Source organism: Stegostoma tigrinum, chromosome 36, assembly GCF_030684315.1.
Source record: "Stegostoma tigrinum isolate sSteTig4 chromosome 36, sSteTig4.hap1, whole genome shotgun sequence".
In the NCBI taxonomy this organism is placed as follows: Eukaryota; Metazoa; Chordata; class Chondrichthyes; order Orectolobiformes; family Stegostomatidae; genus Stegostoma; species Stegostoma tigrinum.
In genome coordinates this window covers 6,276,849-6,294,015 of record NC_081389.1, presented here as the reverse complement: position 1 = coordinate 6,294,015, position 17,167 = coordinate 6,276,849, and the positions used below count along the sequence as shown (strand labels likewise).

The 17,167-nt window shown below is 46.8% G+C and overlaps 1 protein-coding gene across 1 annotated transcript in view; it reads left to right on the top strand.

Annotated features, from left to right (window-relative positions):
• malt3 (MALT paracaspase 3) overlaps positions 1-16,829 on the top strand; it is a 115,918-nt gene extending 99,089 nt beyond the window's left edge. The window contains exons 14-17 of the mRNA XM_048520939.2: positions 119-268; positions 8,137-8,291; positions 10,350-10,475; positions 13,159-16,829. Coding sequence (XP_048376896.1) covers positions 119-268; positions 8,137-8,291; positions 10,350-10,475; positions 13,159-13,500 — 773 coding nt within the window. The 3' untranslated portion in view covers positions 13,501-16,829. The remainder of the gene's footprint in view (positions 1-118; positions 269-8,136; positions 8,292-10,349; positions 10,476-13,158) is intronic.
• The last annotated feature ends 338 nt before the right edge of the window (positions 16,830-17,167 follow it).

The window sequence follows — 17,167 nt, the reverse complement described above, 5'->3', positions numbered from 1 at the left end:
AACTCCAATCCAAAAACTCCAAAAATTTACTGGCAGTGACGGAACTTGGCCAGCGTTTTAGGCCTTATTCCCCATTGGAGTCAATTAATTCCTCTTGGGTTTTTTTTTCCCCCCACAGAAATGGGCAAGGACCAATTGATTACTGGCAAGCAAGTGATGGAGATCAGACATACCTTGAAGGAGGGTCGGGCCCTGACCGATGAGATCTGCACGAAGGGTTACACAGAGCAGCTCCGAGTGAGGAATGAGTGTTGGAAACAAGCCAATGGTAAGAGGTGAACTCCAACAATGTAAGGGAATGCTCCTTATTTCTTCTTCCCCCCCTGGAATCCATGAGGTAGTGTGTGAAAGCCCCAGAGTTCCTCCCGTTGTCTTTTACATTATACATGAACATTTTGTTCTCAAAATCAAATCTTATTCACTTTAGCTACCCCAGTAAAACTCTGTTGTTGGCAAAATCATGCTTCAAGCCTAGTACCCAATTTGCTCACTACTGAGAGCTCCCAGCTGTATTCTTTTCCATTATCAACACTCAGAAGCAAGATGCTGGGAATCTGAAACAAACAGAGAATACTGGAGTTTCACTAATATTTTCTGTGTTTGTTCTTCTATTGTTGATGAGTTGCTAGAGTGCTTCCTCCCAGCAAACTAACTCCCCATCTCCAGTTAGTTAGCCTGCCCCCCTCACTATTTCACTCATTGGCCAAGTCGTCATAATATTACCAGACCATGGGGTTGACCCCTCAGGTGAGACGATTGGTGGCAGATTAACCTGAAGGCCCCCACACCTCAGGTGAGAGGAGAGGCTGAGAAGGAGAATCCTTAGTGTTAATCTCAGCTGGTGTAGGAATCGAACCTGCGCTGGTGGCGTTACACTGCTTCACAGACCAACCGCCCAGCCAACTGAGCTAAAACCGATCCTCACTGCTACACTGCCCTCTCAAACACAGAGAATGCTGGAGAAACTCAGCAGGTCCGGCAGCATCTGTGGAGAGAGAAACAGGTTTAATGTTTTGAGTCTGGTATGTGTCTCTTTTAGATATCTCTTTTTATTTGAAGTAAGTTATCAAAATCAAACCAAAATTTTTATTTCCAATCTCCAAAGGCTTCCGTTGTGCCTGAGGATACCACATGTTCCCTCTCTTGATGTATGTAACCAAAGAAATGGGGAGACAGTTAGCTACCACCACCCACTCCATGGCCAGCTGCTCAAACCACATTCCGCGCGCCCCCCCCACCCCCAAAAAAAACTCCACACCAGGTGTCCAGACTTCAGGAGCAGGGACCTGAAGTTCAACCAAAAGTTTAAAAGCAGCTTCCTCTTACAAAGAATCTGAACAGGGCCACAAATAAAACCACTCAATATAAATATGCAGTACAATGCGCTCCACACCATTCAGCCCATTGGACACTCTTCTTCACTCTAAATCCTGGCTGATCAAAGGCTGAAGTGAAGCAGATGTTTCCTTTTATAAGAATTGACTTGGTGGTACGAAGCAGAGAGTAACAGTGGGAGGATGCTTGTCAGACCGGAAGCCTGCGACTAGTGGTGTGCCTCAGGGGTCGGTGCTGGGCCCATTGCTGTTTGTTATCATTATCAGCGATTTGGTTGAGAATGTACGAGGTATGATTAGTAAGTTTGCGGATTACACTAAAACAGAAGGGTATCATGGGCAGTGAGGAAGTTTATAAGAAATTGCAGCGGGATCTTGATCAGTTGGGGAAATGGGCCAAGAAATGGCAAATGGTGTTTAATATAGAGAAGTGTGAGGTGTTGCATTTTGGAAAGCCAAATCAAGGTAGGAGTTTCACGGTGAGTGGTAAGGCCTTAAGGAGTGTAGTGGAACACAGGGACCTTAGAGTTCAGGTGTACAGTTCTCTGAAAGTGGAGTCAGAGGTGGGGAGGGAGGTGATGGCTGAGTGGTATTATCACTGGACAGTTAATCCAGAGACCCAGATAAGATTCTAGGGACCATGGGAGATGGTGGAATTTGAATTCAGTAATATGTCTGGAATTAAGAACCTAGTGATGACCATGAATGCATTGTTGATTGTTGGGGAAAAACCCATCTGGTTCACTAATGTCCTTCAGGGTAGGAAACTGCCATCCTCACCTGGTCTGGCCCACGTGTGACTCCAGACCCACAGCAATGTGGTTGACTCTGGCAATTAGGGATAGGCAATAACGCTGCCTGGTTAGCGACGCCCTCATCCTGTTCCTGAAGAAAGAGAGCACAGATAGACAGGGCAGTGAAGGTAGTATTTGGCACACAGGTCTTCATCAGTCAGGGCACTGGGTACAGAACTAGGGAAGTTTTCTGCAGTTGTACATGATGTTGGTGAAGCTGCACTTGGAGTTTTGTGCTCAGTTTTGGTCACCTTGCTATAGGAAAAATGTCATTAAATTGGAAAGAAAAAATTTGCAAGAATGTTGCCAGGGCTCAAGGGAATGAATTATGGGGAGAGGTTGGACTAGCTAGGACTTTTTTTCCTTAGAGCGTAAGAGACAGAGGGCGACCTTATAGAAGAGTAAAAGATCGTGAGTCCTGGATCGGGTGAATGCACTCAGTCTTTTTCCCAGGTTTGGGGAATTGAGGACTAGAGGGCAATAGTTTAAGGTAAGAGGGGAAAGAATACGTGGGAACCTGAGGGGCAACTCTTCTACACAGAGGGTGGTACGCATAAGGAATGAGCTGCCAGAGGAAGTGGTTGAGGCAGGTATATTAACCACATTTACAAGGTCTTTGGACGCATACGCAGATGGGAAAGGTTTGGAAGGTATGGACCAAGTGCAGGGAAATGGAGTTCGCGTGGATGGACACTTTGGTCAGCACGGATGTGTTTAGGCTGAAGGGCCTGTCTCTGTGCTGTAGGACCCTGTGGCTCTATGACTCTATTTCATTGTCACAACCTGCCGTAATGGGATTTAAACCCCCATCCCCAGAAAATTAACCAGTGTCTCTGAATCACTAGAAGTGATAGTGCCACTTCTGTTTGTCATAACGGTGTTACTGTGTTGTAGTTATTTCAGTCAATCTGTTCAAATGTGCTATGACAAACCTAAACCTGAACCTTCTGGCCCAGAGGTAGGGACTCTACCAATGCGCTACCAGGGGCCTTCAAAGCTGAAACTTAGACACAAACATCATTAACGAGGGCTAGTTGTTTTAATTAACCTGTTCAGCAGTGCTGTGGCACACCTCTGGGGTAGGTGATATTTGGATCCCCTGTCTCAGAGCACTGCCACTGCACCACAAGCCCCCTAAACGTTGTTTAGTTAACCTGTTCACGCATATTACAGCAAATCTATGGGGCAGGCCTTCTGGTTCAGAGGCAGGGGCCCTTCAGCTACACCACAAGAGAAGACTCTGTATCCTTTCTGTGCTGAGCCTAAGGGCCTGTCTAATTGGCAGTCGTGGATGAGAAACACTATTGAGTCTTCATGAGAAGAGGCACTTACTTTGCACGATAGAATGTTATTTATTACAAAATAGCAATAGGTGCAGGTCACTGTGTAGTTATCGACAATATATCAGGCAACACAGCAGTTACATCTGTCTCCATTGGGACCTTGTGTTTATTGGATCTTCTGTGGCCAAAGGTTGGGAAATTATTTGGTTGGGTAGAGCTTAATGCAGCTCCAACATTAACCCTTTCAGTAACCTCCTCCAAGGCTAATACACCCTGTGGTATGGTACCTAGAATGCACCACGGTATTTCAGATGGTATCCGAGTGAGGCTCGCTATAATTCCAGGGATTCTTTTCCCACTGGACTACAGTGTTACCATGACAGCCGTTTCAATGCAATACTGAGGTGAATAGTTCTTCCCTTACCCATGGAGTGAGTGGTCACCAGAGGGGGTAAGCTACTAGAGTTTGTGATTTTAGCTGCAACTTGTACCATACCGTGGGCATTTTATAATTCACTTGTGGAACATGGACATCGCTGTTTGGGCCAGCATTCATTACCCGTCCCTAGGTGGGGGTGAGGTGCTTTCTGCGGGTTGGCCCACAGTGCTATTAGGCAGGGAGTTCCAGGATTCTAACCCAGCGCTCAGTGATGTATTTCCAAGTCAGGATGGTGAGTGTTTTGGAGGGGAACTTGCAGAGGGTGATGTTCCCATGTATCTGCTGCCCTTGTCCTTCTAGATGGAAGTGGTCGTGGATTTGAAGGTGCTGTCCGAGGATCTCTGGTGAATTTCTGCAGTGCATCTTGTAGATAGTACACACTGCTGCTACTGAGCGTCGGGGGTGGAGGGAGTGGATGCTTGTGGATGTGGGGCCAATCAAGCGGGCTGCTTTGCCCTGGACGGTGTCACGCTTCTTGAGTGTTGTTGGGGGCTGCAAGTGGGGAGTATACCATCACACTCCTGACTAGTGCCTTCTAGATAGTGGGGAGGCTTTGGGGACTCAGGGGGGTGAGTTACTCACCACAGTGTTCCCTGACCTGTTCTTGTAGCCGCTGTGCTTATGTGGTGAGTCTAGCTTTGTGTTTCTAATCAGTGGAACCCCCTCCCCCCAACTCCCCCCAGATGTTGATGCTGAGGATTCAGTGATGGTGAAACTGTCATGGGGCTGTGGTTAGATTGTCTCTTATTGGAGATGATCTTTGACTGACATTTGTGTCGTGCAGAGGAAATATATTCCTCAAATCTACAGCAAATGCTGCTAATCCTGGGGTAACGTCCCAGACATTGCGCAAGCTTGTCGGAGCTAAACATTTCTAAAATTCCAAAAGCCTATAATACTCCGAGAATTGTTAAGGATTTTCAGCTACAGAAGTCTACGTGTTGCCTATTGTATCGAATGGATCCCTAGTCAACAGTTAAATATTTTTAACACAATTAAGCACCAAAGGAGACTTTAAAAGCTTTTGCAGGGCTGCATTTGTGATCAGTGCTGGCATCTGAACCTCTCTGCTCTTATGTAGCCTGTATTTATAATTTAGAATCCACGCTTATCTCTTTAATTATGTTCAAGCTGTTTAATCACATGTGGATGTCCATTCTAATGTGTAAATCATCTGAAGCCATGGGTCAGCTTAAAGCTGGATCAATTCAGATACCTTGATAATTAATTTGATAATCTGAAGGTATGAATTGTAAGGAACAGATACCCATGGCTTGTGTTGCTTGAATCTTTTATGTGATTTCGTCAGGGGAGGCGATGTCCTAGTGAGACCCAGGTAATGTTCTGGGGACCTGGGTTCTAATTCTAGTGGCGGGATTGAATTTTTTTAAAAATCTGGAATTAACAGCCTAATGATGAACATGAACCCATTGTCAGAAAACTCTACCTGGGTCACTAATGTTCATTATTGGAAGGAAACAACCATCCTTACCTGGTCTGGCCTACACATGACTCCAGGCACACATGTGGCAGATTTGGCGGGGATTTACCCAGCAAGGAAATAGATCTGATCTACTCTTAACTGCCCGCTGGACAAGTTAGGAATGGGCAATAAATGCTCACCTCGCCAGCAGTGCCCAGATCCTGTGAATGAATAAAAACAATTACTGATCATGGTGCTATGTTGCAAAGGAATGGAAACCAGTGACCAATCTAGAACACAAATAGAGCCTACAGAGAGTGAAGATGCACCTTTTAATGGTGGCTGCAAGTGCACGGGTCCCCAAGAATAGCTTGTAACTCTCCAGATATGTACACCATCTACATCAGCCCTAGTGCCTGAATATCTCCCTTGTTTCTTGGTAGCTATACTTCAGGACATCACCTAGCTCAATCACTGCTTGGTGGCACGGTGGCTCAGTGGTTAACTGTCTGTGTGGAGTTTGCGCATTCTCCTTGTGTCTGCGTGGGTTTCCTCCGGGTGCTCCGGTTTCCTCCCACAGTCCAAAGATGTGCAGGCTAGGTGGATCGGCCATGCTAAATTGCCCGTAGTGTTCAGGGGTGTGCAGGCTAGGTGGGTGGGTTAGACATGGGAAATACGGGGTTACAAGGGTAGGGGGTTCTTGATGGAAATGCTCTTTGAAGAGTCGGTAGAGATTCAACAGGCCAAATGGCCTGTTTCCACACTGTCAGGATTTTATGATACTTGCTGTGTGCATATTCTACATTTCTGACAATGTGTTTCACCCATTCCAGTCCTCCATCAGCCTAAATGGTTCGTCCCTCCTTGAATGTGAGATCTTCTGTATCAAAATGCCTGCGGGATTCACTCAACCAAAACTCACCTGAAATCCAGGGAGAGGTGGATTGCCAGATAAGAACCCAGGTAATTCTGGGGGATTCGAATCTGGAAAATTCCTCTCCAATCCCTTTGGATGATCACAGTTTATCGAGGAGGTCACTCTCTCCCAGATTAATTTAGTTTTAATTAAAAGTGATTATCCCATTGGGGTGGGGTCGGTTAGCTCAGTTGGCAGGACAGCAGGTTTTGTGGAGAGTGATGCCTTCAGTGTGGGTTCAGTTCTTGCTCTGGCTGAGATTCCCATGAAGGACTTTCATCTCAAACTGTCCTGTCGCTTGAGCATCGTGACCCTCCAGTTAAATCCCGAGCAGTTGTCTCTCTTTAGTGAGAGAGCATAGAAGCATAGAATCCCTATGGTGTGAAGCAGGCCATTCGGCCCATTGAGTATACACTGACACTCTGAAAAGCATCCCTCCCAGATCCAGCTCCCCCCCCCCCCCAACCCTATCCCTGTAACCCTACATTCCCCATGCTTAACCCACCTAGCCTGCACATCTGTGGACTGTGGGAGGAAACCCATGCAGACACGGAGAGAATGTGCAAACTCCACACAGACAGTCACCCGAGAGTGGGATTGAACCCGGGTCTCTGTGAGCCAACAGTGCTAACCCCCGTACCACCCAGCTGCCCTATGGCCTTCTGGAACTCTGGTGACTTTACATTTATTTAGAGTTTGACTGAGAAGTATCTAATATTGAATCAGTTAAGTTCGTTGTAAAGCTTAGGGCACACAGCAAGTTGGACTCAGGCAACCTTATCCTATATCTCCAACCCATGGATAATTGAGTCAGCGGTCTGCTCCACTTTTGACTGGGGAATCAATATTTAGGGGCACAGTGGTATCATCCCTATCCCTGGACCAGGAGACCCAGGTTCAAGTCTCACCTGCTGCAAAGGTGTGTAATATCTTATCTGAACAGGTTGATTAGAAAAATAGATTAAATTTTTTTTTAAAGTTTAATCTGACTTGCCTTCGCACAATTTGAAATTCTGCTACCCCTTCATCCCTAACCTATTATATTCAAACATTAGCCTAAGTAATCCATTCCTACAGCCTCCAGTAAGGAAGCTCTGTTCAAATCATTCCCCAATCTAATAAGAATATGACATCCACTTTGTAGGTTTATTATGGTCATTGAGCTGTTATAAGCTGAGGAACTAACCTCATGGCCCACATCAATATCCCACCAAAACCCTCAATATCTCCAAGATACGACCAGACCAAAGTACTGAGACCTTGCCCCACTGCCTTGTATAAAGACAAAATCAAATGAAGGCAAAGATTGGTTCAGCATGTTTACCATTCATTCTGTCGAGATTTTGAGGTGTCTCCCAACTCCACCCTGAGTTAGTTAAGTGCCTTCCAACAGTGTTTCACTATTACAGCCACCTCCTCCAGTCCTCCCACTCTCTGGGATCGCTCTGCTCCTCGAATTCAGGCCTCCCACGCATCTCAAACTTTTACTGCCCCATTGCCACCTTCAATTCTTTGCATTGAAATCCCTCCATGAACCTAACCACATCTTAACCTCTCCTCAGGACCTCTGTTTGTTCAGGTTTCTGATCACCCATCCAAATACATCCCTGTGTAGCTCAGTATCACATTCTTCTCTGATGATGTATCTCAAGGAATTCAAGCTCTGACGAGGAATCATATCAGACCCTCTCTCTGTCTACACAGAAGCTGCCAGACCATCTGAGTTTTTGTTCCGGCACTTACTGCTTTTATTTCCCAGTATCTGCAGTTCTTTAGTTTTGTATCTGTGTGTCGTTGAAACAATTTTCCTTGAGGGAAAATCGCCTAATGAAATTCTGGTAGTTTTGCATGTCCCTCACTCCAATGCTCCCTGGTATATCGAGGGATCTGGGTCACTGTGTTCAGCTGAAGAGTTGCCTTATGCTTTATTTTGGTGCCTTTCCCTAGAGCTGCCCAAGAGACGGACCATTCGGTTTCCCTGTGATGTAGCAGTGGAGTTAAGCTGCAGTGCTGTATTCTCCAATGTCATGATTGTCTATGCCAACGTTAAGACAAGGCCCTCCGATATCACGGAGTGTAACGTCTTCCTACAGAAACCAGGGGTAAGTGACGTCTGCCAGAGATTCCATATTGACAGGGCCTTCAGTGGACCTCAAGGGACATTTAAGGAAAGACTTGCAAACATTGTATTGATGAGACCTGCGAACATTGGAGCAAATAAATATTTATCCCTTGATTGTGATTGATTCCTGTTTTCTTCAATTCAGAGCTTGTCTGATTGTTCACACATTACTCATCATCCTGTTGTGAAAACCCACTGAGAATTGTGGGATGGGGATAGGAAGGCTTTTGTTATTGGTGTTGTGTGTAGGGGCATTGGAGTCACGCAGCTATTTAATGGTTGAGTGCTTTACTGAACTTGACACTTAGACCAGCTTTTTCCATGTGTGTGGATGACTATATATTAACCCATCCTCCCCAATGCAGTGGGTACAAAGTGTGTGCCCTCCTCCCCGATGCGGTGGGAACAGAGTGTGTGCCCCCCTCCTCCCTGACGCGGTGGGTACAGAGTGTGTGCCCCCCTCCTCCGTGACGCGGTGGGTACAGAGTGTGTGCCCCCCTCCTCCCTGACGCGGTGGCTACAGAGTGTGTGCCCCCCTCCTCCCTGACGCGGTGGGTACAGAGTGTGTGCCCCCCTCCTCCCTGACGCGGTGGGTACAGTGTGTGTGCCCCCCTCGTCCCTGATGCAGTGGGTACAGAGTGTGTGCCCCCCTCATTCCCGATGCAGTGGGTACAGAGTGTGTGCCCCCCTCGTCCCCGATGCAGTGGGTACAGAGTGTGTGCCCCCCTCCTCCCCGATGCAGTGGGTACAGAGTGTGTACCGCCCCCCCCCACCCCCCCCCCCCCCCACCCCGATGCAGTGGGTACAGAGTGTGTGCCCCCCCCCCCGGATGAAGGGGGTACAGAGTGTGTGCCCCCCCCCCTCCCCAATGAAGGGAGTACAGTGAGTGCCCTCTGTCCTTGTTCTGACTGCCACCACCAGCCTGAGCACATGTAGTTAGGCCCCTCCCACATTTGTCCCAGTAGCTCATGCCTTGGAGAGATATTGATGGGGGTTATCGATTGCTGTGGACCTTGTGAGTGACCTTGTGACCAAGCAGCGTGTTACAGGCTGGGCTGTGGAATGTGTGTTATGACAGTCACATGCTGCCAACTTAAAAAAAACTACACTCACGAGCGTAAGCTCATTAGTCAGGAGTGACGGCCGCTCCAATGTTGGTGTGTACACTGTGGCCTTAGGAGCTGATTTGTAAATATGAAGGTTTGTGCTTTTTAATTCTAATGGCACATCAGCCCCTTCAGAACAGGCATGTGCTTCAGGAGCGTTTTCTCCTTACCCGGTTTCATATTCCCCAATTTTCCAATGCCCAACCCAAAAGTTATTATGATGTCTTCCTGTTAAATTGCTCCCCCTGTCCCACCCAGCAGCCATTTCCCGGTTTTTACTGTCACACCCCACAACCTTGGCTGAGGGGGGGTGGGGGTGGATTGAGGGGGCTGCAGTTCCTCAGGGTCTGACTCAAGCTGACACGGGGGACAACCTGGAGGTGCCAGCCATCCGAACGCCACTGCGACTCGCTGTGCTACGGAGGGATGCCCCAGTCGGGAACATAAACATGGACAGGCTGAGGGGGTAAATGAGCTTGAGATGTCTTCTTCCTTACCATCCTGACACATGTTGAACGTTCCTTCTTTTGCCAGGGCCAGCACTTATTGTCCATCTCTAAATGCCCTCAGGTATAAGATTCAGAAAACCCGTCCTATTGCAGCCGATATTCCACTGAGCGCAGCAGTGCACTGTCCTCCTCTTAATACCCTCCCCCTCGATTCCTGCCATAGGGGCTTGGAGGGGAGCTTACAGCTGGTGGTGGTGCTCCCATGTGTCTGCTGCCCTTGCCCTTCCGGACGGAAGGGCTTGCATGTTTGGTTGTACTGCAGCGCACCTCAATGGCAGTAGCCACCGCTGCTAATGAGCATCAGTGGCTGAGAGAGTAAATTCTGAAGTCGGTGCCTGGCGTGCCGGTCGAGTGGTCTGCTTTGTCCTGGAAGGGCTGGGATGATTGTTCAGACAATTGACACCTGATTTCCTTTTGCTCCAGGAGTTGGCAAGTGCCTGTTCCGATCTCAATGGGGAGTCATCCCAGATCGACTCTCTGCTCTCGTCCCTTAATGACAACCAACAGTCAGACACTACGCTGAAAGTGTGCGGCCTGCACAAACTCGAGGTAATGACCCTTCACAACCTCAGTACCTCCCAAAACGTTTTCCAGCGGAATTAAATACGTTCGAGAAGTGTTACTGTCTAGGAAAGCTGTGATCACTTCACACCCAGCCAGCTCCCACACGTGGCATCGACCCAGATGAAATTTGCTGATGATTTAGGAATAAAACCGACCCAGAGTATCAGGAGAGTATCCGTGCCTCTACAAAATAGAATTTCATCCAACGGGAGGGAAGAGGTGGGACCTCAGCTTAAGGCCTTCTGAGAGACTGGAATGTCAACAGAAGTAGGCCATTCAGCCCATCAACCCTGTTCTGCCTGATCAAACACTGAAAAACCTTTTACCTACCTCGTCCCCATAACCCTGTGTCCCCTGGTAATCAGAAACCTATCAACCTCTGCCTTAAACATACTTGGAAACCGAGCCTTCTCAGACCTCTGTGGTAGAGAATCCCAAAAATTCACCACTTCTGAGTAAAATCATTTCTCCACGTTTCAGACCAATGCAGCATCCCCCTTCTGTTCGACTCTCCTCCTCTGGTTTTAGACACCCCAACCGGGGGAAACGTCTCAACTGTACCCACCCTGCCTATTCTATTAGGCATTTTGTCAATTTCAGTGAGATCACCCCAGGTTCTTTGAAACTCTACAATCCCCATTGGCCCAATCTCTCTCAGCAGTGCACTCCTGCTATCCTGGGAACACATCGGATGAACATCTCCCTGGAGAGTTAACTACTTATTGAAGTCTGAAACACCAGTTGTCATGCAGTCTAAATGAGGACATAGGACAGATGCGCATTAGACAGGCGGCTCCCCATTTGCCTCGCTAGACTGGAATTGAGAGCTGTGTGATGTCAGAGCTCCCTCCCAACATTTAGTCCTGAGATGAATCAGAGAATCCCTACAGTGTTGGAGCAGGCCATTTAGCCCATACCAACCATGAAAGAGCATCCCAACCCCTGCATATTTCCTCTGTCTAACCCACTTAGCCTGGACACTGTAGGTGGATTGACCACTTTTAAATGACTTAATATGTACATCTTCAGACTGTGGGAGGAAACACACGCAGACAAAGGGAGAATGTGCAAATTCCACACAGACAGTTGCCTGAGGGTGGAATCGAACCTGGGCCCCTGGCGCTGTGAGGCAGCTGTGCTAACCACTGGGCCACCCGAGCTGCACTTTCATCTCGTTAAGCTTTGGGAAGACAGAACATATTGTCTTTACCAACAACAAAAACAAAGTTGCTGTAAAAGCTCAGTAGGTCTGGCTGGGTTCTGAGGAAGGGTCACCCGACCCGAAACATTAACTCTAACTTTTCTCCTTCACGGATGCTGCCAGACCTGCTGAGCTTTTCCAGAGATTTCTGTTTTGGTTCCTGATTTACAGCATCTGCAGTTCTTTCAGTTTCTATTGTCTTTGCCTCTGTTCCCTCAGCACTAAATGTAACATCCTCCCGAGCCACCAGCTAACACAAACCATTAATAACTTCAACATTTGCCCTTGACCTGAACCACCCACTCACTGTGAAGGCCGCCTACTTCCATTATCTATAGCCTAGTTCCTCCTGAACCTCTTCCTGTGTGTTTCTCACTTTTAAAACCTCAACACCAACAGATGTGTAGAAATTAAAACCAAAAACTTAAAAAGTGGAAAATTTAAACTGAAAAATTTTAAAAATTAAATTTAAAGTTTAATTTAAAACTTTAAAAATGTAAATAAAAACTTGTTATTTATACAACATCAAGACAGCAACTTGAATTATTATAGCAACTTCAATGTAGAAGATTGTCTCAAATTAAAAATCAACAGTTGTGTTTTTCAGACAGATGATCAAGTGTTTGGGGGGAAAGTGGTGGGACCAAGATCATCTTAGGAGAAAGGGTTAGGGAGGGATTCAGGAGTACAGGGTCCAAGAAACTGAAGGCACATTCTTATCCTAGATAATTGGAGCGGCAGATGCTGGAGAATTCGAGATAACAAGGTGTGGAGCTGGATGAACACAGCAGGCCAAGCAGCATCTGAGGAGCAGGAAAGCTGACATTTTGGGCCTGGCGTCTAGGCCTGCTGTGCCTGCTGCATTCGTCTAGCCCCACACCTTGTTATCTGGCATTCTTATCCTTATGTTCACATCCTTCCATGATCTCACCAGCTGGACCTCTGTCCTCCCCTTGTAGCTTCAGAGAGCCGCCACCTCAAAGCCTCTAATCCCTCATCACCACCCCCCCCCCTTCCCAATACCATTTTTCTCCTCTTCCAGAAGGTTCCAGACGCATTAAAATTGCCCAGCGGAAAACTCAAATTCCCAGGCAATTTTCACAGCCTGCTGCATCTGGGATTCCTGACTCTCCACTTCAGTCTTCACTGTTGACGTGACTATGAGGTCACTGCTCTGTTGAAGGTTGTATCTGTTTGGGTCTATTATTCACATTTAACTTTTTTATTTGACATTAACTGAAAAAAATCATGCATTCGCTGTGCTGATCTTTTTTTTTAAAAATTCAATATGAATGAATCAAAATTGGTTCTTAATCTGCAAAAAAAATTACAGGTTGGGAAAATTAATGAATGCTTTCTACAGAGCGAGCAGTTTCTGTTCTTCAGGAACATACTCGGATTGTTGGATAGTGCCCGTAACCGAAACTGCGAACTCTTCTTATTGTCCTTTTGTTTTTGTCTCCACAGCAACCTTTGATTTTACGGGTGACCCTACAATACCGGAACTTTAAGGAGCACGCGATGCTGGAAGAAACGACAGCGGTGAACTTGGGACATCCACTGGTGGCACAGCTGGAGCTGTACAGGACAATGCGCAGTGCCGCCTCCCCCAACAGCAGCAGTGGCAGTAACCAGGACTCTACATCAGTGCCTGGCACCACCGTGACGAAGGATACAAGCAGGGCCGGCAGGTCTGGAACACAGATAGCAATCAGTAAGAGAGAACTCAAAGCATCAGTCAGCCGAGCCAGAAAGTCCAACCAGCCAGAGGAAAATGATGAAAGTGAAATATCATTTGGGAATAGGTAGCACATCCTCCTCCTGGTGAAGTGAGCAGATGCATCGAACTCTATTCGGAGTGTACCAGATATGAAATATTTGTAGGTATGCACTCAGCAGCACTTGGGTTAGATTCTTATATTCACAGTAGGGGATGCTGAGCATCTCCTGGTTCGTCCCTGGGTCTGCTGAATGTATTTCGCAGATCAAAACATAAGCCTCTGATTTGCATTGAGGGGCCAACCGGCTTTTGGCTGTTGCTGATTCCTTCTGGTGGTGTGAAGCCTGTGCTAATTTCACTGGCGGTGTGCCCAGTCGGACTCTCGCTCCTGAGAGTTGGAACAACGTGTTCCTGGGTCATGCTGTGTAGCTGTTTGAGTCTCTGCTGCTGGTGTGCCCCTTCAGCAGTGTCGTCTTCATCGGCCTTCCCTCTGACTCCGATGGGATTCCAGCAAATCCACGTCAGGTCCATTGGAAAGGGGCTCTAGTGTCTGGCTTGACAACTTTATTCTGGGAACCCTCACCGCTGCCCAGACATAACTGACCCACATCTTTGCAGCTCCTAAATGGTTAGTGTTCTCATTTATTTCACCAAACTGATGACATGTAGCTAAGTCATTGTAACTAGAGAGTTAATAACCGCTACCATCACTTCATCTAGCCCTGAACTGTTACTACTACTTGTATGTATAGGAGCACCAGTTTGGTGATACAAAAGACATTCATACAGTCAACTGGTATTAGCAAGAATTTCTGGACTTTAATGATCTGGTGCTCAGTTTATCCAAAGTGTATTTAACCTGGGTAATGCAGAATCACATTGGCCTGACAGCACAGAAACGGCCATTTGGCTCATCATGCCTGTACTAGCTCTTCAGGCAAGCATCATTACCAATCTCCCGCTTTTCTCCCCAAACCCTTGCAAACTATTTCTTTCTAAATAGTCATCCTCTTGAAATGCCTCAATTGAACCTGCCCCCATCACACATTCCATGCCCTTTACTGATTGAAAAAAGATTTACCTCGCAACCCCTTTGCTTCTTCTGCACACCACCTCAAATACACACCCTCTCGTTTTCGCTCCTTTTGATGAGTGGGACCTGCTTCTCATTATCTACAGTGTCCAGTCTGCTCATGATGCTGAAGACCTCTCTCCAATCTCCTCTTGGCCTTGTCATAGGTTGGTCAAGGAGTTATGACTCAAATGGTAATTATTTGGATTTATCCCTGCAGTTCCCTGTGTAGTCAGTGCCTCAAACCAGTGGAGGAACGTGCTCCGCAAAGGCTTCCTTCCGCAGGGCAGGGAGTTTAAAGACAGAGTGTCTCCCCCTTAAGAATTTAGACATTAGCAGGAGAAGCATCATGTTGGTGTTGTGTTTAACGAAGTGCATCCAATGAGGGGAGAAAATGAATTATATAAATAATATTCAGAAAGTTGTTGATACTTAGGTAATGTGTGGTGCAGAGGAGGAGATAATTTGGATCTATTCATTGAAAAACCAAAATCTTTTCTCCCCTAAATATAGTACGCAGTGACATGAAATGTTTCTGCTGATATTCCCAGTGATACTGGGATTGGCAAAATGCTGGTCAAGGTGATGAAATGGGATTAGAAAAGAAATGTTACCTGGATTGGGATTAAGAGTGGTGTATACTTCATTGGCTGATAGAGTGCTGATGCATTCTCGACCAGCTGTAGGATCGTTCTTTAGATTTTATTAGGCCCTGTTTATTTTTGTGAAGGTGTTAATTTTGGCGAAGGTGAAAGTTGTGAAGCTAGCCAGTCACCAGAAGGCTGGAGCCTCGCCCTCTGTTATAGTTCTCATTCCCCACTTGTTTATCACTGGAACCCTGTCCATGCAATAGCTGGTGCCATCAGCGAGTTTAAACATTTGAACAGTTACAAACAATTATCGAGCTATTGAGGAAGTTTTGTTTGTTTGAGACGAGCACCTGTCCTTGAGATTATGGTGGCGAAGGGTGAAGCAGATTGTGGGCTCACTAACACCCATATATCCCTTGGTTCCTGCCGCAGAGTGCTTAGTGTCTCAGTCTCTGGGCCAGAAGACTTGGGTTCAAGTCCCACCTGCTCCAGAGGTGTACAGTAACATCCCGAGACGTGTATTGTTTTTTAAAAGGCCCCCTCACACCAAATGCTAGTTTATCACCATGAAGCTGCAGCAGTGTGTTGGAGAGAATTGGCAGGGTTCAGTTAGGAAGAGTACAAGTCAACAGAAGGGTGTGGCCAGGCAAAATATCAGGCCAACAGAGACATTAAAGCACCCTCTGACATAAAACTCTGGTTGCAGATGAATGCAATCAGATTAACCCTTCCCTTTAACATAGAAAATAGGAGCAGGAAGAGGCCATTCAGCCCTTTGAGTCTGCTCTGCTGTTCACTATCATCAGGGCTGATCATTCCAACTCACCACCCTGTTCCCACTTTCTTCCCCATATCCTTTGATCTTTTTAGCCCTAAGAACGATATCTAACTCCTTTGTGAAAACATGCAGTGATTCCACAGGCTCACCACTTTCTGGGTGAGGACATTTCTCCCCATTTCAGTGCTAAATGGCCTACCGCATACCCTTAGAGTGTGACACTACCTTCTGAACTACCCAATTGTTGGGGTCACCCTTGCTGTGTTTACCCTGTCTAATCCTGCTGGGATTTCCTGAAAATGAAAACAGAGTGCAGTGAAAATCAGCAAGATGACCATCACTCCTCCACATCCTGACCAACTTGGTTTGTTTAAAATTACCCCCCTCGGGATTTCAGCTGGCACTTGATGTTATTCCAGCTCCTTCCCACTTGTGAGATTCAGTATTTCCTGTCATTTGCTCCCCAATCCCCTCCTTAAATGAAATGATTCTAGAAAATTGTGGCAAAACAAATGATTTTTTTGGAACAATTTTTTTTTAAGGAATCCTGTTGAAATGCATTGTTCCTCCTTCATCCCTGCCCATTGCCTGTGAGCTCCTCCAGCCAGGCCATTCCCCAGTGAGCTGTCTGATCCTATTGCCCTGGGACGTTGCAGCTCACTGTAGCTGCAGCCTGGTCTCTTAGCTCTCTGGGTCTCTCCTCCTTGACAATCCTCAACTCCACTTTCCGTCTTTTTTTCCCCCATGATGCGAATAATGTGGCATCTATCTGTTTGGTTAAACTCTTGTGAAGTGCCTTGGGAGCCTTTGTTTTTTGCATTTTGCTGCTATGTAAATGCAGGCTGCTAATGCAAGCTGTTTGGTGCCCAGCCACCTTTTCGTCCACGATCTGAGCTGTGGTTTGTAGATAAAGTCAGTCCCGTTGTGATACAACCACCTCGATCAGGAACAGCAGCTTCGAATGCTGCCCTCTGGATTGTCACGGTGGTGGTGGTGTTGGGGGGGGGGGGGGGGGGGGGGGGCGCGGGGGGGTTGCTGCCGAGTTGACTGCTGTCACAAGGTGCAACTGCATCCAGTGAGGCCAAGATGTGGTGCTCCCCAGAGTCGAATAGTCAGTATATACACTGCTGTCAAGGCTCGCATGAACCCAGGTTAGGAAAGGGTCTGCAAAATTGTCCAGAGTGAAGACTTTGAAGGGAGAAGAAAGTGTGGAATAACAGTGCAGGATAAGTCAGATATCAAAGTTGTATTTAAGTTTTACTTGAATTTGTATTATTTTAATGTAGTATTTAATTATTTTGAAATGTAGAGTTGAG